The sequence below is a fragment of the Melospiza georgiana genome, chromosome 11 (assembly GCF_028018845.1).
Source record: "Melospiza georgiana isolate bMelGeo1 chromosome 11, bMelGeo1.pri, whole genome shotgun sequence".
Taxonomy (NCBI): domain Eukaryota; kingdom Metazoa; phylum Chordata; class Aves; order Passeriformes; family Passerellidae; genus Melospiza; species Melospiza georgiana.
In genome coordinates, this window is record NC_080440.1 from 4709085 (window position 1) to 4731919 (window position 22835).

At 49.4% G+C, this 22835-nt stretch overlaps 1 protein-coding gene across 1 annotated transcript in view; it reads left to right on the forward strand.

Annotated features, from left to right (window-relative positions):
• The first annotated feature begins 635 nt into the window (after positions 1 to 635).
• The window catches only part of FRMD4B (FERM domain containing 4B), a 78717-nt gene continuing 56517 nt past the window's right edge, over positions 636 to 22835 (forward strand). The window contains exons 1-4 of the mRNA XM_058031847.1: positions 636 to 797; positions 19905 to 19970; positions 20659 to 20753; positions 22586 to 22678. Of these exons, the coding sequence (XP_057887830.1) occupies positions 636 to 797; positions 19905 to 19970; positions 20659 to 20753; positions 22586 to 22678 (416 nt within the window). The remainder of the gene's footprint in view (positions 798 to 19904; positions 19971 to 20658; positions 20754 to 22585; positions 22679 to 22835) is intronic.

Below are 22835 nucleotides of genomic sequence, written 5' to 3' on the forward strand. Positions count from 1 at the left end.
CTGCCCATAGTAGCAGGAGGTTTGGGACAATATGAACTTTAAGGTCTCTCCCAAGCTATTCTATTTCTGCAGGACCGATTCGCCACCCTCCCCTCCTACCCCTCCCTGCTTCCCTGCGCTTGCTGGTTTCCCGAAGTGCCTTTTTCAAGTGGGATTTCTGCTGTATAATTTGAGCACGGGCTGCGCCGCGAGAAGACGATGACAGCTTTGTTCCCCGTGTAGCGGATAATGAGGTGTTGGAGGCAGACAGCTCGGGATTCGTGTGTGCAGCGCCTGCCCAGCTCCCCGGAGTGCGGCAGCGCTCCGCGTCCTCCTCTCCTCCCGCAGCATCTAAACGGGCTCCTTGTCGGGGCATCTGGCAAAAGGGTTAACATTTAATTAGGAAACACAGTGCTAGCTAGCGGAGCTTAACGGAGCTTTATATAAGCCGCTGAGGACAAGGCTGCTGTGTGAGCTGCTGGTCGCGCCGAGCTACTGCAGCCGCTGGCCGGGCGTCAGGAGCCAGGGCATGCCTGGGAACCTGCCCAGGAAGCGCCGTGAAAGAGGAGTTTGTTTGAAGGCTCGACCCCGGCTCTGAGCGGCAGCATAAAGCCGGGCAGCAGCCTCATGCCAGGCGTGTGAGCGGCGCCCAGCCCATGGCTCCGGCGCTGATGTGCGGCGTGGAGGATGTGCTGTTCGGCGGCGGCCGCCTGCTCTGGACCGTCACCGTGGCCGCGCTGCGCCGCTGCTACTCGGCCCGGCTGCGGGCGGCACGCCAGGCGCTGCGAGCCTGGTGCGGCCTCCGCGATGTCTACCAGGTAAAAATCAATATATATCCAGATCAGCGTGCTGGCTTTTCCTCGCAGCAGCATCCCGGCACCTGCCCCCGTGCGTGCTCTCTCTCCGATGGGCTGAGGATCAATGAGGCGGCGCTTGGAAGGTGCTCGGAGGGTCCCGAGCTGCCTCTGAGCTGGTCCCGGTGTTGCTCTGCAAGTGCTGGCGTTCGGGGGTTGGGGGGATGCTTTCTGTGCCAAGTGTGTTTTGTCAGTCAATCCACAGGTGTGTTGGCCAGCTGCTCCCCATATAACGCGCCCTGGGAGCCCCTCTTGCTGCTGTCACCATCCGTGCCCTCGGGATTTTGGGGCAGAGCTCCGGGAGCTCCTCTCTGCCTGTGCCCTCTCCCATGGGAGAGCCTGGCTGTGGCTTTTCTTGCTGTGTTTGTGTCACTGAAGAGCAGCAGCTTGTAACGTGATAGTTCTGTGCATGGCAAAGTGATTGCTGCTCGGGAGGGATGCAGTGGGTCCTGGAACAGAGGGATTGCTGCTTGGGAGGGATGCAGTGGGTCCTGGGACAGAGGGATTGCTGCTCGGGAGGGATGCAGTGGGTCCTGGAACAGAGGGATTGCTGCTCGGGAGGGATGCAGTGGGTCCTGGAACAGAGGGATTGCTGCTCGGGAGGGATGCCGTGGGTCCTGGAACAGAGGGATTGCTGCTCGGGAGGGATGCAGTGGGTCCTGGGACAGAGGGATTGCTGCTCGGGAGGGATGCCGTGGGTCCTGGAATGGCAATTAGGGGGCTGCCCTTAAACACAGCCCTGTGCTTGCAATGACTGTGTCGTCCAGTTGCAGTGAGGGTGGTGTCACTCCTTCTCCAGTCTGTTTTTGCTGGCATTATTTATTTCTGTGTGTCTGTATTTCTGTCTCGCACGTGAACTTGTGCTGCCTGCCTGCTCTCAGCCTCACTGTGTGTGTTTGCTACACCAGGGTGAATGTTCCAGAGCAGCTTCTCCCCTCTCCCGGGTGTGTTGCAATACAGAGAGTGGCACAGCTCATAGCAAACAGCTCTCCAGAGCCACCGGGGCGCAACTTCCATGGGAAAGTCCTCATGCTAAGAGGACATCTGTGCCTGTTTAATCCTAAGGTGATCTGCTGGTATTGAGCTTTAGGGAGGGCTCAGGAGTGGGAGAGCAGCTTTGCAGTGGTAAATGTACCAGTGTTTGGATGTACCTTGGGCAGATCATGCATGGAAACGCTGTGGGGTGTGTCTGACACAGGTATCACTGTGGATATGGATCCATATATGGATCATGATTAGTTAGGGAATGCAGAAGTAAAGGTGTCATTGCTCGTCCTTTGCCCACTTTTACTGACCTGTAGGGATGTGGTGGGATGCAGCCCTGACTCTATTATTCCCCTCTAAGTAAAATCCAGCTGCACCTGTGCTGTGTGGGTGTTATTTTCAGGTCCGTTCACATACAGAGCATGCAGCCTAGACTGCCTTCCCTCCCCACTGCATCCCCATGGAGGTAAAACCCCATCCCTCCAGGGCTGGAACAAAGACTCAGTGGGCACCAGCTCAGACAACAGCTGTATTCAGCCTCTTCATCGTACTCTGATGGCTGGCTTGAGGTGAAAAGAGATTTTTTTTCCATACACAGTGCAGCTGTATCTCTGCCCAAACTTACTGTGTCCTGGTGGCTGCTTTGTCTTCTCTTTTCTTTATGAAAAGCATCACTGACATTGTGCCAGTGTCTGAAAGTGGGGATGTGAAAATGGGGGAAAAGAGGAGATTGGGGGTATGAAAATGGGTGAAAAGAGAAGATTGATTCTTCTCTCAACCTTGAGCCAGGGAAGTGGACAGGGAGTGCCCTTCCCCTCTGCCCACAGCTTGTCCTGTTGGGGACAGGCAGGGGACCTGTTGCTCCTCACCTGCTGCTCTGAGAGCCCTCCCTGGGAGGTGAAACCTGGCAGGAGCAGAGCAACGCTCACATTTTAACATCAGGAATTTGCCAGTGGCAATTTGGGGTGTGTTAAAGTGAGATGGCTGAAGGAAAGCCCTGCAGCCCTTCCTTGCTGGGTTGTGTAACACTTTGCCTTTTGTGCTGGCCTTGGCTCTCAGCTGCTCAAGCCTCTGGCTGAGTCCAGTGAGTGCAGGACTGAGAACACGGTGCTAAAGGTCACCCAGCTGCTCAGATATCAGAGCCTTGCAGGAATCACATTGGTTTTCTTAATTTTTTAAGCACTTCAAGCTATGGAAACAGCTAGAGGCAGTGGCTCCTGCTTACAGGGAGGCGCTCTGAGCCACCCTGGGTTACATTTCTTCACCTCAGGCTCGGTGTAGGAGCAGCAGCAGTGCAGAGCACTCCATGGGGCTGTTTCTCTGAGGAAGTGGATGTTGCAGTGTCTGTGGAACAGGACTCTAATCTTGGGTGTGAGATTTTGTGCCCCATCATTATCACAGATCCTTGTTTTCCTCTGTTCCCCTGTTCTTTGTGGAAAGGGTATAGCAGCACTCCTTCCTGCCAGGGATGCTGTCTGTCATCTCAGATTTTTCCTCAGAAGTCCTGTAGTTATTGCAGCACCATGAAAACACCTTTTTGCTCTGTGTTCTTATTAAAATTAACTCCTGGACAGGTGCTTAACATTTCCCACCTTGGCTTCATGGAGAGCACTCACATTTGTGTGGCTCCTTTGCATTCATATCTCAGATGTGAAAAATGCCATGGGTGTCATATAGAGGTTTTTGTGGTTACACATGGGCTTTTCCCCTCTCTGAGGGTTCCCTGGACTGTGCATGATGTGACAGACCAGGACACCAAGCAGCACTCAGAGCACTGAGCTGCATGCAAGGGATGAGCAGGGTGAGGTGAGGTGACAGGCACTTGTGCTGCTGATCAGCCCTGGAAGCCTCAGTTTGCTTGATCAGTATTTGGGGGTCACATTTTGTGGGCCAGTGGCTGTTTTTGTGTGGGTTGGATGCTGCTAGTAAGTCTCTTATTTCATCACCAGTACATCTTTGTGGAGAAAGGAAAGCAAACAGGATTCCTTCTCCTTGGGGTGGCACGTGTGTTATTGTGGTGAGGGGGATTTTTTTAGTCTTTTTAAAATGCGAACTATTTGGTAGCCTGGTGGGCGAGCTGAGCTCGAGCTGCAGCACAGAGAAGCCCCAAACACCTCTGTGTGTCTGAGCAGGGTCCCAGCTGTGCTTGGGAGCTGGCAGGTGCAGAGGTGGTCACGGGGCAGGCTCCAATCCTCTCTGCCTGCACAAAGCCCTTACCTGCCCTAGCAGCTTTAAGCACAACTAAAACCCACCCCAGCAAGCACAAACCAGCCTTTGTCAGTCACCTTCTCCTTGGTCTTTGTGTTTCTGGCACGTGGATGTGGGAAACCTTTTCCAAGGCTTTACCTGTTGTCTCACCTGGGCACAGCAACTTCACCCCAGCCCAGGCACTTCCCCAAGCTGATCCTTGCTCCAGGATCCTTCCCATCATCTGTCAGAAGGGATGTCCTGCTTGCCCAGAGCCCATTCATCTGGAGGAGATTGTGAGCCAAAGCACTGCTGGGGTTTCCCATTTCACTCTGAAATAACCCCAAACCCTCAGGAGGGAAGAGGCTGCACAGTGTGAGAGTTGATTCTTGAGCCCTTGGCTTCTGTGCCAGGGAACATTACCTTGTCCATGGCAGGGAGCATTTAAAGCCTGTCCTAGAAATAACAGATTTGCAGAGACAGCTGATGGAAAAGCTGGCACTGGTCGTTTTTCTAACAGCAGCAAGTCAGTATGAATTACTGGGGCCGTTAGGGAAAATTCCTGGAGGAGAATTTGGCATAGAAACCTTTACTGAAGGGTTCCCATTTCCTACCAGAGAAAGGACTGAGGGCTGTATTTTGTTGTGGAGCTCTGGCACATAGTGCTGTGGCTTTGGGGGGTCTTCCCAGAGCCCCTCCTGATGCCTGAGATGGGACAACATGGCATTTCTTGGTGTCCTGATGCTATTCCCAGAGAAAACTTTCTGCAGGACCCTCCATGTGCTGGGTTTATAGGCCACCTGTCTTAGATTTAATTATAGGGCAGTAAAACAAAGTGAAATTTTTATATAAATGAGGTCAATAAGCAGCTGCAAGGCCAAAGACTTCTAGAATCAACATTTATCCTATGTTTAGTTACCTACATTACCACTGGCCTCATTTTCCTTGGGGTACTGACACAAAGTTTTCCTCTGAGATATCAATGCCAGTTGCCACCAGTACATCCCACAGCACAGGGATTCCTCAGTGGGGTTAAGCAGGAATGGGACATGGCATCAAAGTCTATTTAATGATGCAGCCAACTCTTAAAAAATAAAAACTGGTCAAGTGAAAGGTTTAGGGTCAGGGTTGAATGTGTGTCAGTCAGTCTGCTCCACACAAAGTGGTAAAAAATTGGGAAAACTGTTCCCAAACTCCCTGCAGAATACAATGGCAGGTTGAGATTGATCTGCTGGATTGATATGGGAGCATCTCTGTGATGAAGCAGTTTAGGAGTAACTGAAATTACCAATTGCACTGGTAATTAGCTGATAAATTATGGCATAACAGTGTAAACTTTTCACATGGGTCTTTTGGACAAAGTGCTTTTTAACCTCTGAAAGGTCATTTCCTCTGCATGAAGTGAAAAATGTTGCTGATGAAGCACAAGAAATCAGCTTTGTCCGTGTGTCTGGCCCATGGCACCTGGGGTGGGAGAGGAAGTGGCTGCCTTGTGTTTCCTCCAGTGCTAACGTAGTTGGTTTGGATAGTGAGCACCATGCTTCCTCTGCTGCCACACCTTAACTTTCCACTATGAAAAGTGCTGACAACAAACTGAGGTGCCTTTTTTCCTTTCTCTTTTCACAATGATGAAAAGCAGTGCTGGAGTGGTGAGGGAGAGCACAGAGCTGGGGCTGTGCTGTCAGGGCAGGACTTTGTTCCACGCAGACCCCAGGAGTGATGCTCAGCAGAAGCATCTCAAGGTGTTCTTATGGGTCAGGGCTTTCCAAAAGGAGCTTGAAAACCTTGTTAGAGGACACTGAATATGTGTCTGTGTTCCTTCAAAGATTTCAGCTTGTGCACTGGGGATTGCTGGTTACCCTGGGAAAGCTTTGCTCTGGCTGCTTTCATCCATCCAGCTGTTTTTCTTTTGGAAGGGGTCTGGTCTAATGCAGTGGTGCTGCTCCTGTGTCACCTGCTGAAACTCCATCATGTCCAAAGCTGCCATGGGGAGGTGTCCCCATGGCTGGGACCTTGGGGCACTGCCTCCTGACAGCTTAGAGTTAAACTTGGCTCTGCACACTTCCAACAGCAGCTTTCCAGAGCTCTCTGCCAGATCCGTTTCCATCTGAGCTCATGATACAGCGTTTTCTGTTCGAGAGAGCTGATTCAAACAAAAATATCATTTCTTTTTTATGGCTTCTCCCTCTTCCCTCGCTGACAAACTTCACAACCAGACTGTGAACTCCATCTCATTTCCTTCGGGGTGTGATGGTGCCAGTTTCAAACAGTGCCTTCTATTCACACACCACTTGGGCCTGTGTAAATATTTTCCCCCTGGACGTGACGCAGCTCGCAGAGAACGTTGGATTTCGAATGTCGCCGGCGCCGCTTCCCAGAGGCAGCAGCTCCTGCACAAAGGTGTCACTGTATGGGCTTGCCTGGATAAATCTCCATTCTGGCCCTTGCAGAGAGGCAGGCCAGCTTGCTCTGACTGGACACAAACTGTATGGAAAGGTAAATTTAAAAGTATTCCAGGCACGTGCTGGTTTTTCCAAGCTTCCTTTTCATCCTCCTGTGTGGTTGTGTCTCTGTCACCCCTTTAGCTGGCAGCACTTTGTGATCTTGGATGGACTGTCCATGTGCTTAAAATAACACTGTGCTATCTTTGTCCCCTCATTTTCTGAAAATCAGGCCACCCCTTGTACAGTCTGCGTTGCTCTTAAAACCTCTGAGTCATAATTAGTGATTAGTGATTCTACTAATCTTCTGTACAGATGGAGGCCAGTTCATTCTCAGAGACTGCAAAGAGGATAAAGCTATCAGTGCTGGAATATATTAGCTTAAATACCCTCCCACACACAAGTACACATGTACACTTTTCCCCACTAATTGATCTGTCACTCATTTAAATGTGCAGCAGTGCTGTGTTGGGGAAGGAGATGGGGAGAACAAGTGTCACCAAAAAGCTGAGAAAAGTTTGAATGTGCTGGATTTAGCCATTAAAAGTCTTCTTTGACAGTCCAAGCAATGCTAGGATTAAGACTGTGGTGTTTCTGTTTGGGACTGCTGGTGCTGTGCTGCTTCCTGAGCATCCTGGCTCCTCCTTTGCTTGGCCCAGTGGTTTCTGGACAGCAGGTGTGAGCTTTTGAGCAGGCTGGTGTTTGTTAAGCCATAGTGAAAGTGGCAGTAATTCCTCTCCCATATCAAGCTCAGTGCATCTGTTCACCTTGCTGAGGGGGCCAGGGTGTGCTTCATTCCCTGTAGGGTCACCCTTCACTGAAGGGTTGTGGCACTGCTATCCCCAAACCCAGCTCATTCGTGCCTCAGAATTTCCCTGTGCTCAACTCCCAACAGCTTCCTACCTCTTACAGGTGTGCTGTATTTCTTTTAAACTCTAATTTTTTTTCTCAGTGAAAATAAGTTCTCTGTGCAGCTGAATTATGCAGCCCTGCTCTGTGTGTGTTTGGAAGGCACGGATCCTCCCAGGAGCTGAGCTCTCTCTCCTCCAGCTATTCCTGTCATTGTGGTTATCCCAGCAGGGCAGGAGCTGGCACCACCCAGGTAACCTTCACATCATGTCTCTAAGGAAACATGACTCACTGTCTATTTTCCATCTTATTTTTGGGGCTTTGGAGTCTGTTTTGAAAACAGATGCAAGCTGGTTGCTCTGAAATCCCTTCCCAAAACTGTCTCTAAGGTTGCTGGTGCAGTCTGGACCAGCTGGCTGGACCTGACCTGGCACCCTCCTGCCTGATGTGGGGCCAGCTTATGGTTTTTTCATGAAACCTGTGATATTGAGCACAGGGTGGAAAGCTTTTGTAGTCTCATGACTATGAGAATGTTGGCTTTTACAAAGTAACTTTGGGAAAAAAGACAACTCTTTTGTCTGCAGCTATTGAAGGGGTGGATATTTGATCAAAGCTGGTTCTTCTGAATTAAAGGAGGGTGAGACACCTCTGGCACCTCACTGCATCCCAGTGTCTGGCGTAGCTGCCCCTGGAGGTGTCTGGATTGATGTTATTTAGGGAGAATGTGAGGGAATGCTCTCCCAGCATTGTTGGGAAGGCTCTGTCCCTACACAGCTTCATGGAACCTGTTCTTGGCCTCGAACACCGGGCACAGAGCCTCCTGTTTGGGGCACTTCAGCTTGGCCAAGGGGCTTTAGGACCTCTGAGAAGAGGGAGCCACATCTGAGGTGTTGCTGTCCAAAGTTTGACCTGTTTTCATTCTGGGAAAAGCAAGGTAGTTTGTTCCAGGTGTTGAACTTTAATAGAAAAAAAAATTAAATAGATCCCTGCATTTTTAAAAGTGGGCTAGGAGAGTCTTCATAGTTTGTCCTCTGACTGCTCAGTTGAGAGCATAAATAACTGAGTAAGAGTATTCAGATTTCTGAAGTAACTGCATGTGTAAATTTGAGACTGTCTGCCTGTTCTGTACCTCTGCCTGAAGGTCAGCTTGGAACTCTGGATGGTGCAGCTTCCTGGAGTTGGGTGCACAGCTCTTTGTTGTTCTGTTTTTCCCATTTTCAGTGAAAGCAGTGTCACTTCTTTGAGTTGTCTTTGAGGAGAGCTGTTTCTGTGTGACACCGGTGCTGTGCCTGACCCAGTACCACAGTTTGTGCAGCCTGCTGGGTTGATGTGCCAGTGGGGAAGGAATCAGGCAATCAAAGCAGAGCTCAGTGTTTGGCACACAGAGAACAGCAGGCAGGTGATTTACTCCTCTGCCAGCAGCCAAGGGCACTCCTGTGGGGCAGGAGCAGGTTCACAGTGATGGCCAAGGCTGTGACAAGGCCATCGCAGCCATGATGTCCGTGCTCTCGGCTGGACACGAGAGCATGTTGCTCTCAGTTCCCTCCCCAGAGTGCAGCAGCCAGCTCAGAGCAGCAGAGCTGTGCTCTGGGGGGCAGTTTGGGCAGCCCAGTGCAATGCTGTGCCTGGGGGTGTCTGATGCAGGGAGGGGCAGTGCCGGTATCAGTTGATGGATGGGGTGAGGGTGGCTGTGCTGAGCAGAAAGCTCTGGTTGTCTCTGTATCCCTTCAGATGCTGCCGCAGGGCTCAGCCTTGCTCCAGGGGGTTCAGACTGGGGGTGGATTGAGGTTTTAGTGCCAAGTTTTAGCACAAAGGCCCCTCCTGACCCCGGATAGGAGTGTGTGGGGTGGAGGAGCTGGAGGGGTGATGGCAATTCCCAACAAGCACAGAGCTGCCAGCATGGGGCACTCTGTGACACAGGGACCGTGATCCCACACTGAGGTGTCTCCCTGCCCCAGGACTGCCACCTGTGCTGTGCCTTTGCTCACTAACTCCTGCTTGTTCATTCAGTTTTGTTTTATAATAACGGGGTTAATATCACAGGCAGGAAAAAAAAAAAAAAAACACCAAAACCAGCCAGCCCACAATTGTAATGCTTTCCCATTTTTAACAATCCCATTTCAACCCCTTGTGTCCCCTGACTCACTCTGGAAGGGCTTTTGTTTCTGAGTATAATCAAAGCACAAACACTAAGGTCACTTCCTTCAGACTGTATGGCAACGGAAGGAGCCTGGGATCGTGTCTCCCTTCTGCCCCCAGCTCACATGCACGGAAAACATGAAGGCTTAGTGCATGCATGCATGCTGGGGATACTCCTTGGGTTTCTCCAGTCCGTTTAAACCAGCAGGCTGTGCAATGTGGAGGTAAGAGGCTGTATTTTAATTTCTGGTGCTTAGCAGTGACAGATAACGTTATTTAGTGCTCCTGCAGCGTGTCCTGGGGTAAACATCATGCAGAGCTCAGAGCTGGGAGCCCCAGAGAGCCAGGAAGCAGCACAGAGCAGAGAAAGTTTGGGGTGGGGTGGGTTGAAACCTTTCTGCTTGCTCCTCTCTTTGCCTTGGAGGATCAGTCCATAAAAATCTCTTTGCGTCTTTTGCACTCCATTGAGGAGATAAGGGGCTGCTTGTTTATCCCTGCATTTACAGCTGCTTTTTCCTGCCTTTGTTGGAAATGCTGCCTTGGCTACTTCAGCTAAATCCAAGCTGGATTCTGGTAACTTTGCTGCAGCTGGAGCAAAGATCTCTAACTTCTGGTTAGAGAGAAACCTCTTTGCAGAGATTACCCTTATGGGCTGCCCTGAGATATGATTTAACCCGAACAAAGCACGGATTCACGAGACAAGGCGGTCGGTGCCTGGTACAGTAACTCCTTTCAGAATTCAACTGTTAAATATCTCCTCATGAGGTCCCCTCCTCTCTCACCCCCTGAAAAACCCCTGGGAAGAGCGGCCTGGAGGTGCAGCAGTGCACACAGAGCTGGGGGGAACAGCTGCTGAGAAGGAGCCTTTGATCCAAGGCACTTGTTTTGCTTTAAAAGTGAAATGTGGAACCATCTGGATCAGCCCCCTGAGTGCCTGGCAAGCTGCTGGCACTGGCAGTGTTGGCTCCTTGCCTCCACAGAAAGGCTGCTCACTGCCTGCTCCAGCCCATTCCGACTACTGTGACTTCTCTTGCTTTAATTGTTTGCTCTCTGCAGTTTTTTTTAAAGAGTTGCAGATTTAAAGGACTTGTGCTTTAGCCTTCTTCTTCAATTATTTTTCATCTCCCTCTTACCTGATGTCAGTCCAAGGCTGGCATACGGGTTCCTGAGGGTCTGTTGCCAAGCATGAGTGGCTGGAAAAGTCCAAGGGGAAAATGCTGGGTGCAGGGACCTGGATGGAGCAGGGGAAGAAGAGATTCCAGATGACTTTGGAGGATGAGATGGTGCCTGGAGGGCATGGTAGTTATTTGATCAGGGCTTGCTCTGCATGTATCTCCTGCTTTGGGAGCCTTCCCTCAAAAACCCAACTCAGGGGTGAGCAGGGGACAGAGGAGCATCCTGTGAAAAGCCATCAGAAATGGGGGGAGCTTCAGGGCTGGGGAGAGGCAAAAAGGCATCAAGGACAGGGTGTGGGGCTCCAGGGATGTGAAACTACTCTTCTCTAAGGGTATTTTTTCATCTTCTGTAACTATTCCTGTAACAGGCAAAGCTGAGTTTGTTCTGTGGGTCAGGGATGGCTTCTGGAGTGAGGTGAAACTCAGGAGTTACCAGAAGCTCTGCACAGAATAAACCCCGAGATTCCTGTTGTGGAGACTTAAGCAAAGAAGCTGGAGCTTAGCTGCTTTGTGTCCTGGCTGAGGAGCAGAGGTCAGGGCAGGGCACAGGGGGGCAGGTGGCCACTCCTGCCCTCTGTGGGCACTGCTCATGCAGGGACAGGGGGTGCTGCTCCCTCATGGGCAGCATTTGTTGTGCCAGGTAGCAGCAGGAAAGCACTCTGATCCCACAGGAGACCTTTTTCCCCTGAATTCCCAGGAGATTGCACTGGAACAAAGCACCCCAGCGGGCTGTGTGCAGTAATGACCTGCCTGCAGTGTCTCAGCACCGCTGCTGCTGCTGAGTGTGTCTCCAGCAGACACCAATTTGCTGCCTGTGTGCTGCCAAGGAAAGCAGATGTTGGATTTCATTGACTTGAGATTTCTACTGATTGTTTCCTATTAATTTTCCAGATAGGTTTTTTTTTTTTTTAGTAGCATTAGTGTAGAGTTGCCTGCCTCTTCTTTTCTCACTGTTGTTTTAAATACACTCAAAGTGGCAAGAATGGTGTGTCAGCACATCTGGAATGACACGACCTGTTCAGTTTTCAGCTTGAGACACCTTTAAAGAGCATGCTTCTGCACTAAAGGTGCTGATCCTTCAGAGGATAGCAAACCTCTCCCCTCTGTCAGAGGGACTCAGCATCTGGGATAACACTGCCAGGGAGATCCTGTGGCCTTGAGCAGTGCCAGGATAGGTGAAATGCTGCCTGGGCCCTGCTTGGCAGCTGGAGAGTCTGCAGAGCCAGACTTTAGCAGCAGTTCTTCCCTCTGCCTCCTGCGCTTGAGTGCTTTCATCCTGTGCTGGTGCACAGTGAGCAGCCCCTGCACCCCCATGTGGGATGGAGCAAAGGCAAGGACAGGAAAAAGCCATCAGGAAAGGCAGCCACACTGCAAGATTTCCTCGTGAATAGGAGGGGGGTGAGTTTTTTACACTGCACACTCCTGGTTGGGAGCATAAAGCTGCAATTCTGCTGTTTATATTTTGCTCTTGGCAAAGGGCTTTAACTCCTGGCTGGGTTGCTGGATTTATTATTTTGAGGAAGATTGAATTAATTGGTTTCCTGGATTTTAATTTATCGCTGTTCTTTGGTTTTGTTCAGTTTTTTGGGGTCTTATTACAGCATACTCGTGAGATTTAGAGCCCCATGACCTGCTCTGGTGAGCGGGATCTTTCTAATAACCCCAAGAGGCCGTGCCTGTCACCCTGTACAAGCCATCAATGCAGTGAATCAAAGAGTCCCTTAAATCTGCCATCCCCTGCAATGAGGAGTAACAGAATAAATGGGGAAAGGAGGGTTGCATGAAAAGTCTGTTGGCACGTGGCCCTGCAGAGCCCCAGTCCTGCAGTGGGGGAGAGCACTTGGGCTGTTCCTGTGCCAGACTTGTCACTGGCTCAGCTGGTGGGGCTTACATGAAAGTCACTTGATGCTCTGCAGGAGCCAGCTTTTTCATCCTATCTCCAGCTCTCATGGCTATTTTAGGAAGGTGCCATGCAACCCAGGCAGCCTCTCTGTTCCAGGCACTGCTTTATCTCCAGCTCACTGCCAAACTGCAGCACAGCCAACATTTCCATGTAGACCATCATCAAAGGGGCTCCAAAGTGCAAAGCTTGCACTTTTTTCTCCAGCCTGTCTCATCTTAAAACATTTCTGTGCCTGTCATTCAGTTATAAGCGTCTGTCCCTGCCTGGCTGGTGCTGGGAAAGAGAATATCCTGAGGCCTGGGAATGGCTCTGCACAGTCCCTGAGTGCTGTGGGTAAACATCTGATGAGTGTGCAGAGCCCAGGTGGCCTCTGGGGCCCTTGGGAGGGATGGGGGATGGCACCTGGAGTTACCTGGTTGGTCCTACAGGAGGGTTTGCCAGAACACAGAGGATGAAAGATGCAGCCAGCCACTGTGCAGCATCACTGGCTATTGAGCATTAGGCAGATAGTGGCTTCTGTTAAAGGTTAATGGTAAGATAACAAATTATTTAAGGCAAAACCCTGACCCTACTAAAATTAATGGCAAAATTAATTGACTACACTGGAGACAGGACTCCAGCCAAAGGCTTCTTTATGGCTTGGAGATTAGGAAGGAGAGGCAGTATGTCTGGAGACGTGATCTGCCCCCATAAAGCTGGTGGGAGCTCTGCCCCTGCCCTGGAAGGGATCAGTGCAGGTTTGTTGTGTCTGTGTGAGCCAGACTGTGGTGTTGTGGCTGCCACACTGGCTGGTGTGAGCAGAGACTGGGGAAACTGGAGTTTGGAGCCAGAGCTGCCCCACTGGGCGCTGCAGGAGCTGTCAGTGAGTCCAGAGGGGCTCTGCTCTGATCTGAGGCTGCTGGAGAGGCACAGTGGGGTAGGATGTGCCAGTGGCTTGGGGCAGTGCTTCCCTCCCTCACATCTCCACTTGTGGCAGAGTGGAGCATTTCCAATCCTCATCCATCGGTTTCATCTCCCACCCTGGGACCCTGAGTGGTGGCACCCACACTGGTCAGGGCAGACAGGCTCCCCAGAGTGTGCACCAGGGTGTTTTGGGAGATCTGTGCAGATTGATTAAAAAGCTTCCACAGCAATGCTGGTGTAGCCCCAAACTTGTGTCTGTTATTTTCCTGCTTACTCCTTCCAGCTCTGAGTGACTCCAAGTGCTGGAACACGATGAAGCTTTGCTCTCCCCACAGACACACCAGGAAACTCTGAGGTCATTCCAACCATTATAACTTTTTCCCTCTTCCCCCCAGCTGCAAGCAGGCCCCTTCCTTCCAGAAGGACAGGCAAAGGTTTTTATTTTCCTGAGATGTGCCTGGCTGGGGCAGCTCCTTATGGCAAGACATTCTTGCGTGTGATTTCACATTTTGATCAGGCTGTGCACGTTCAGGGCCAGACATCAGCTGGCTGGTTGTACCAAAGTCAGTGAAGCAGTGCTGATCTGAGGAGCTGATCCCAAATGCCTTCAGAACCAAAGGAAAAACCCACCTCAATGCCAATGAAAACCTGAAGTGTGGGGGCTTCAGTATTAAGCTTTGAAATCTCTTACAGGCTTATGAGTTACAGAAGAGAAGTTTGGATTATAAAAACAGAACCTTTACATGAAATTACTGGTGATGCTTTAATGGGTGGTAAAGTGCAGCTCAGGCAGGGATTTGGACATGGTATCCTTTAAAGATCCAGGCTGGTTCTTTAGTGCACCTGGAAAGCAGAGCTGCTGCCTCTGTGCCAGTGCCAAAAGCAGGATGGAGGCATTTTGGGATGCCCTTTGTGAAGTCACTGTGCAAAGGGACAGCATTGCCTTGTGAGAGAGGGAATTTTGCTTTTTTTACCTGTATTATTTTCTCCAGTGCTCTGACTGCCTGAGATGCTGTGCTGTGCCTGTTTCAGGAATAAATGAGCCAGTTTTTATAATCTATGTATTAATCAAGTGCCACAGTCCAATTTCTCACTTTTCCAACTCCGGGTTTAAGGCTGTGTGCTGCCCATTTATGTAGTGAAAATGGTTCCCCTTTCTCTCTCATCACTGGATGCATCAGCACAGGTGACTTTTTCCTTCTTTTGGAGCTATCCATCTGCCAGTGAAGTCTAATTTCACACAGTTACCCTGCCAGGAGCTCATGGAAATAACATGCACAGTTCAGTGCACCTGGGACCGAATCCCTGGTGTCACCTGGGATGTTTCCAGGAGCACCCAGGCCTGAACAAAGGGGTTTATACTGGGAGAAAGGAAAGAGGAGAACTGGGGGGAGAGTCCAAAATAGTTCTCATGGAATTCAGAGCATTAGAGTGTGAAGCCTTGCTGGATTTGGGTGGTTTTAAAGCTCTGCTCATGGGTATTTAGGTGGCTGCAGGAGAGGGCTCTGAGCCTGTCACGGCAGACACAGCTCCCAGTTTTGTCTTAATTATGTGTAGCTTACGTGTAATCCTCTCTTCTTTGGCCAGAAAGTTTGTAGGCTTTGGATCTTGTTGGCTCCTTTTCTTTATTTTTTTTTTAATTTTCTTTCTCTAGACCTTAAAACAAAAAAGGCTTAAAAATAGACATCAGTGTCCATAGGCCAAGTGAATTCTTTGTAACTTGCCCTGTTCTGGGAGGGAGAAATCTGACCTGGAGGGAATACAGCACATTGGGGTTTGCTCCTGACCCCAGACCCTTCAAAATTCTCCATTCTTGAGCTTCCCTTCAGGAGATGTGTTATTCTGACAGCTTTGGGGGTTTTTTTTGGCTTAAGGGTGTTTTTTTGAGATTTCCTGTTTACACCCTGTCTAATTACTCTTTTTCTTATTTTTTCCCTAACGGGATGACACACATGGATGTCTAAAAATATTGCATGTAACAACCAGCTTTGCATAAGGAGGATGTTTCTGTCCAAGAGAAATAGCATAAATATCCTGCATGTGCTGTTTTCCCAAATAAACAGTCAGGCTTAGGATATTGTAGGGAATTTGTCTGAGTAGCCAAGAAGTAGGGGTTTTTATTCTCTGCCTTCTCTGCTGATTTTCTTTTTAAAGGATGCATGTTCTGGAAAATCTGCTTTGATTTTAGGTGGAGAATTTGTCTTTTTTTTTTGTGTGTGTGTGACAAAAAGGGAGGGCAACATGTTGTTTCCTCCCAGCTAATGAAACCTTTATGGTAATGCTAATTTTCTATGTAGAGCTACAATCTCACCATATGCTTTAATTTCCACACATGAGTATTTTGAGAATTGTTTGTTTCCCTTCATTATCTGCCTTTTTTACCTAAGATTTGGGTGAATCAGATTCTTGCTGACAGCCTGTAAATTAGGAGAGCTGCAGTTTTTTGGTGTAACTGTATTTCTGCAGTGGAAAGCGTGTTTCTCCTTTCAGTCCTCTCAGTTTTTGAGGTTTTGCTGCTTACTTGTGTACAGAGAATATGAGTGAATTTGGAATGCTGGATTTTTGTTGTTTCCCAGTCTCTCAGTATGGTTTTGCCAAAAATAGGGCTGTGTAATGTCTCTCTCCTAATTTCCTGTTGGGAATGAGATGAGACACAGAGATGCTTCATGAATTTTATGTTGCTACTTCTTTTACTGGATAATAGCTCAAATATTAGCAGGCTTTTAAAAATAACTGCTAAGATGACCAATTTGGGGGCACGTTGCAAAAACTGTTCATTTGTACAGACAATGCCAAATCAATGAGAATAAGCTGAAAACAGATGTGTGTGTGTATAAATATCTCAAGACTGTTCACAGCAGCTCTTGACTGAGGCAGACAGCTGTGCTCAGCTCCTTATGGATTGGTCCAGCACATAGAGAAAATCAATTATATTGTCCAGATTAGCTGGGTGTCCTGAATTAAAGATGAAAGAAAATATATTAGTAAGGGGTCCAGGGCTTTGGGGTTTTGAGGATCTTGGTGCCCTGGGATTGGGACACAGCACAAGTCCCTTCCCACAGCCTGAGGAAACAGACCTGCAAGCAGATGTGCTGTGGGGAATAAATGTAATAAATCACCCCAGTGTCACTGGGGGAGTTAAAAAGGAGTCCTTTGCTGCTGTGGCTCCAGGAGCTCAGTGTCTCCAGCTGCTGAGCTGGGGGCACCTTTCCCTGGCCAAAATCCATGGATGAAAGTGATGGAAGCCTCTTCAAGAAGCTCTCCAGCTTTTCTCCATGCAGGAGGATGGGACCAGGCTATTGGTACCTGTGACAGTGCTGGGGCATTGCTGTGCCACTGTCATGTCACACCTGGGGATTGACACTCCAGAGCCTGTGGGGTGAGCTTGCAGCCGCCACAGCTTCCAAAGCTTTTGGTTCTACCTCCTGTACAGAAAAGGGTTGTGGAATGAGTGCTGCCCTGTAGCTCAGAGCCCTGTGTGCACAAGGAGGCAGCTGGATGTGAGGAGAGAGCTGTCTCCTGGAGATGAGCTCTCTGGTGGGCGACATTCCTGCTGTGGGACGGGCTTGTGCTCCCCCGTGGTGGTAATTTGGAGTGATTTCCCTCTGATTGCAAGGACAGGGTGAGCCAAGTGCTGTGCTCTCTGCCCCACCAGGAATGGGGTGGGGATGTTGGAGTGAGCTCCTGCACAGCTGCAGGAACCAAGGTGCAGCAGGAGAAGGGCTCGGTCCAGGCTTTGGTTGGGGATTGGAGCCTGCAGATGCAGAGCTGATGGTCACAGCAGCAGATCTGTGCTCCTGGAGCAGGCTGTGGTGGCACACAGTGAGTATCCCTGTGTCTCATCCTGGCTGGAGGAGGTGTCTTAGCGGCAATGTGGCCCTCAGGTGTTCAGGAATGGGCTGGGGGGGCAGAGGGGTGCAAGCAGCTCTTCTCAGAGCTACAGCCACAGGCATTTCACGGCTCTGGACATCGCTGTGGCTTTGTGGTTATGTCCCCAGCTGTTCCTGGGGTGACACGAGCCCGTGGCCACAGAGCGCTGTGGATCCAGGTTTGTCACAGCAAAGGCATTTCACAGTGCTTTGTCATGGGCACCTCGGCATCTTCTGCAGCCTCTTCACTGAGCTTCCCACCACTCTGGGAAGTGGATGTGTGATTTCTGAGCAAAGATTGCTGGTGCCTCAGGTTTTAAATGTTGTCAGTGTGTATATTTGTAAATGAGACTTCTAAACTGTTTTCTTATGTTGTCCTCATCAATAAAATCAGGGATAATTATATCTTGCCTACTTTCAGGGCTGTTAGGAGTTTTATTTACTTTTAAGGTGCTTTGCAGTTACCTTGGATAGCTGAATTGAAGCACAGATGATGCTTGGTATTTTTTTTATATTTTAATCCTTCCAGATACCTTTCTTTCTCCACAGCATGAGGCTTTGTGGACGTGTTTGCTCTAACAGAAACCTTTTTTACTTAACAACAGACAATTGAGGCAATTAAAACAGTCAGAAGTGATTGATGTGATTCCACTGGGTGAAAACTGAAGCAGCTCACAATTAAATAATGGCAACCCTCGTGCTATCTCAGAGCAACAGATGGGGAATGATTTAAAAACAGTATTGGATCCGACACTTCCCAACAGGGGCAGATTGGTAACAGTGTGTCAGAGCCAGAAATCTGCTGCACCTTCAAGGGTGTGCTGATTAAATGATTAATTGATGGTAATGGGCAACTTAGTTATGAGCCTGCCCTGGCAGCCCTTCAGCTCTGGGGAACAAATGGAGCTGGGAGTGGATCATGATGGGTTTAAGGGTGCTGTGTTTGGGCAGCAGGGAAATCTCGGGGAGCCTGCTGCAAGCTGGAGTTGGGGTGCTGCAGCTCGGCTTCCAGAACCGAGGGATGGATTGCTGGAGGTGTGCCTTGGGCCTGGGGATGATGCTCTGCAGGGAGCAGCAGCAGGGGATGCAGCTGTGGGATCGCTGCTGGCTCAGGGCTGGAGCAGCCCTGTGCTCTGAGCTGCTGCTCACCGTGTGTCACTGCTCACCTGGCACTCCTGCACAGGTTCATGATTGCAGCAGCAGTACAGGGAAAAGAAGGGATTTCTGTCCTCTAGACTCACTCTGCAAGCAGTCCTTGTACCAGTGTTGCTGTTTTATGGGTGGTGTGATGCTCAGCAGTGCCCAAAGTTGCTGCTGCCCAATCTTCCAGACCACTTCAGGGAGTTGTGCCTGCAGATGCTCCTCTCTGACCTGCCTGCAGAGCTCCTCAGGAGGGCACTCCCTCTCGCCTTCTGGTCCAAACGAGCTCAATGGAGCTTTGTTGCTGTGGGAGCTGGGGGCAGAGGCTGGCTGGTGACAGAGGTGGCTGTGTCCGGGCAGCCCTGGCTGTGCAAACGGGGGCAGAGCTGCGAGCTCTCTGCGGCCCCACTGTGATCACACAGAAATTGTGTTTATTTTTAAGTCTCTGCAGCGTGCACAGGGGCAGGAGGCGATGAGAGGGGCTGATGGCACCACAGCTCAGCCCTGTCCTTGTCCCTGTCCCTGCAGAGCCAGAGGGATGTGAAAGGGGAAACCATTGTGTGTTGCTGCTTAATCGCTCTGGGAGCCTCTGTCTAAGCAAACACCCCCGGCCTCTGCTCACAGCTCACAATTTATGGTGTGCTGTCAAAAAAATGAGCTACTTTGAGGCTGGGAGAACAACTATGAAAGCCAGGTTTCCTTCACCAGCTCTCGCCCGGAGAGTGTTGCAAAGCTGGTCCTCACTGGAGCTGCTGAAAGGCCTGGAATTAGAACAGATATTAAATAATGTAAAAGCTTTCATTGAAATGTATTAGATTTCAAAGGGCAGATGCTAAAAGGGCATAATGGGCAGCTATTTCTGAATTGCTTGTCTGCTAAAGAGAGGAAGAGACTTAGTTTGCAGGAGATAAATGTGACATGAAAGAGGTTGCTCAGATATAGCATCACCCCATTCTTAGTGATGCAGTTCAAGCACCTTCTTGATGTGTGCAGCTCCTGTTTAAGAATCCAATGGAAGTGATGACTTTCAGTAGCTGCACAAGTGAAAATGTTACTCCATCTGTTCTACAGACAGGTCAATGGACCAGACCTGGGCTGACCCATCTGCAGGGAGGTTTGGATGGATCTGGGTTTCTTGAGTCCCTGTCATCTCCTCACCAGAGCAAAAGCCCAAGGCTGCAGCACTGGCCAGGCTGGTTCATCCTCACGTTTAATTCTCACGGCATTTATGGTTTTTTTAATCTGATCCTGAGTGCTGCTAAGCACCCTTAATTCCAGCGTGGGGTTGACAGGAACTGCCAGTGCTGAGGCAGCTCCCAGATGGAGTCCTTGGAGAAGGACTGGGCTCTGGTACACAGTCAATTCCCTTATCCATCAAAATCAGACACTGGCTTCACCCTGCCCTTGTCCCCAAGGCTCCCATGCTCTGGTGCAAGCAGGAATGCTGTCCTTGCTGACAGGCTGTGCTGCTGTCTTTGCAGATGACCGAGGGCCGGCACTGCCAGGTGCATCTCCTCGATGACAGGAACTTGGAGCTGCTGGTTCAGGTACTGACCTCGCTCTTTTGGGCACTGGCAGCCAGGGCCAGGCTCCTCTGCTTGTCTTCTTTTGGGGGCTGAAGTGAGGGCTGAAGACAAGTCATTCTAGAATAACTCACAGAATGGAATAGGTGTGCTGAGGCAATGTGTGCTTCTCCTGACACTTGGATTGGCTGAAGGATTTCCCCTGCCATCAGTTCTGCATTCACTTTTTGCTTTCACCAAAATTCACACAGGACATTAAACATACCCCTTGTGCTGGGGTGGTTTTTTTTGTCATTTAGATGGGAAGAAAACTCTGTGGTTTTGAGGATGTTTTTTTCCCCATAACGGAACTCAAAGCACGAGATCCTCCACTACACAATGTTTTCTTAATTGCAAAATCCTTCCTGCCCTAAGTGCAGGAAAGCCTGGATGCTGCCTTCTCCCCCAGCAAGAGGAAAGCAGCACTCAGTCTGTGCCCTTCAGCTTAATGTCATGGATTAAGCACAGAATTGCCTCTCCATGCTCCACACATCCCACACAGCTCCACTGAGACACCCTGAGTCTGATACATCACTTCTGTATTCACTTGTACAACAGGGGTTTAGCATGGCCATGTGTACTTAAGTGTCAGTATTTGTACAGAAAAAAAAATATCATTTTTTATTAAAAGCCTGGACTGAAATGAATACAGTTGATTTTATTCTTTCAACAGCCCAAACTTTTGTCTCGGGAGTTGCTGGATCTGGTGGCCTCACACTTCAACCTGAAAGAAAAGGAGTATTTTGGGATAACATTTATCGATGACACGTGAGTGTGTTTGTTTATTTAAACAGCTGTGTCATTATTGCAATGTAAATCCTCTGATACTGTGGCAGCTTGGCATGATAGAAAAATTTCTTTTTCTTTCAAAGAAGAAAGAGTTTCCTACTGTGTCCTTGTGCTGCTTGGCTGGGGAGAGGGGAAGGCCCAAAATAGAAAATATTTGGAAAATATCTTCTGGGCCCAAACCAGAGAATCCTTGTAAAATATTTTCCTGATGATTTCACATTTCATATTTGTCTCACACAGTGAAAAAACTGATTCAGGGATAATTTCCCATTTCCCATGTGAACACCCTCAGCTTTCTTCCTCTGCACTTTTAGTAACAACAAAAAGGTTTTGCATTTATTTCCAAAATGAATTGCTTTGCACCTGAATCTCAAATACATCATTGAGCCTTTTAACCCCAAATTTCCCGAGCAGAGTGAGCTGTGAGGTCAGCCCTGCCCAGGGACCATTTTGCTCTCTCTGAGCCTGGCTGTGATGCTGTGGGAGATGTGTTCCTTGGCATTAACCCAGAGTCAGATGGGTTCATTACCTGCAGTCTCACCTGGTGCTCATCTCCCAGCAGGGCACCGAAATGCTTCCCCACATCTGCTGGCAGTGTCTCTAGTGGAGTTACCTTCAGCTCCCCCAAAAAGCTGGAGCAGAGGTGCTCAGGGCAGTGAGGACGTGGAGCTGTGCACTACAACAGCCCCTAAATAAACCTCTTGTCTAATGGGAATAATGTTGTGACAGTGGTCACAAGGGTTGCAGGATGAAGAGAGAGACAAGAATGTTAACTTCATGTTCAGAAGGCTTGATTTATTATTTTATGATATATATATAACATTATGACTATACTAAAAAGAAATAGAAGGAAAAATTTTCAGAAGGCTAGCTAAGAATAGGATAGAAAAGAATGAATAACAAAGGTGTGTGTCTCAGCAGAGAGCAAGACTCAGCCTTGCTGTGAGTGGTCAGTAAATCCAAACATCTACAGGAGACCAATCCCAGATGCACCTGTTGCATTCCACAGCAGCAGATAACCATTGTTTACACTTTGCTGCTGAGGCCACAGCTTCTCAGAAGAAAAATCCTAAAGAGAGGATTTTTATGAAAATATGTCTGTGACATAACATTGCTTCCTGCTGCTCTCCATCCCCACTTTCTATGCAGCCCTGGATGGAAGCCTCCACCTACAGATCCCATCAGAGCCGTGTTTGGGGCCACCCTGCTGATGCCCATCCAATGTGGGACACCCTGGAGCTCGTGGAGCTGCTCCCTCTGGGGCCCTGACCCCAGCCCTCTGTTATTTTTTACCAGCCACTCACATCTTGGGCTATCCCTGGAATATTTTTGTCCTTTCACTTGCTGGAAAATATTACCCCCAGCTCTTCTGTAAATCCCTTGAGCATACTGTTTGTACTTGGCTTGTTTTTTTTGCCCCAGAAGAGCTGCCATGAAATCCTTCTGGATGTTTTTGGTTGCTGGCACCGAGTCTTGGTGAGGTTTGAAGTGCTGCCGGGGGATTATCTGAAAGCTGCTGGATTCCCCAGAAACTGCAGTGGGGTTCCAGGGCCTGCCTTGGTGTGTGTGCACAGGGCTGGGTGCTTGGAAGGGAGTGTTGGCCTCTGGAGGGCACCCATGGCTCAGCCTTGCAGGGTTAAGGGTTAGGAAAAACAAAAGAAAGGAAATTATTCCATGAAGTGTTTGCCTGCCTTGGGGCTGAGGCTTGAACTTTTTAAAGTAACACTTGGACTAATTGGGGGCACTGAAAAGAACCAATTTCTGTGTTTTCCATCCCAGTTTTTAACCCTCTCCCCAACCTGTTTGCACAGAGGTCAGAGTGTCTGGCTGCAGCTGGATCACCGTGTCCTGGACCATGACTTGCCCAAGAAACCAGGCCCAGCTACTTTGTACTTTGCCGTTAGGTGAGTAATTGTTTCCACCAAGCAAACATCACCACTTGGGTTTATTTGTCACCAGGGGGGTTTTGTTTAAAGGAGCTGATTACAGATTTGATAAAGGAAATAAATGTCAAAGCAATGTGTTATTTTTAGAAGAGATTAGGGCCTGGCTAAGTGCTGC